Consider the following 344-nt stretch of genomic DNA (forward strand, 5'->3'; position numbering starts at 1 on the left):
ACATCCACCACGGGAACGGGACCCAGCAAGCCTTCTACAGCGACCCCGACGTCCTCTACATCTCCCTGCACCGCTACGACGATGGCAACTTCTTCCCGGGCAGTGGGGCGCCCGAGGAGGTACGGGGTGGGGGCTGCGGGACGGGGAGGTGTCACCCCTTGTTACCCTGTGTCCCCTATCTCCCCCCCGACCCCAGCTGTGGCGCTGGGGGTCACCCCGTGGCTCTGCCCAGGTTGGCAGCGGGATGGGAGTGGGCTACAACATCAACATCGCCTGGACTGGGGGTGTCGACCCCCCCATTGGGGACGTGGAATATCTCACCGCCTTCAGGTGGGGGTCCTGGG

The 344-nt window shown here is 66.6% G+C and overlaps 1 protein-coding gene across 1 annotated transcript in view; it reads left to right on the top strand.

The window, feature by feature from the left end:
* Positions 1 to 344, top strand: part of HDAC5 (histone deacetylase 5) — a 37,109-nt gene that overhangs the window by 33,371 nt on the left and 3,394 nt on the right. The window contains exons 18-19 of the mRNA XM_014958916.1: positions 1 to 119; positions 233 to 330. Of these exons, the coding sequence (XP_014814402.1) occupies positions 1 to 119; positions 233 to 330 (217 nt within the window). The remainder of the gene's footprint in view (positions 120 to 232; positions 331 to 344) is intronic.

The sequence above is a fragment of the Calidris pugnax genome, unplaced genomic scaffold, assembly GCF_001431845.1.
Source record: "Calidris pugnax isolate Ruff unplaced genomic scaffold, ASM143184v1 scaffold335, whole genome shotgun sequence".
NCBI lineage: Eukaryota > Metazoa > Chordata > Aves > Charadriiformes > Scolopacidae > Calidris > Calidris pugnax.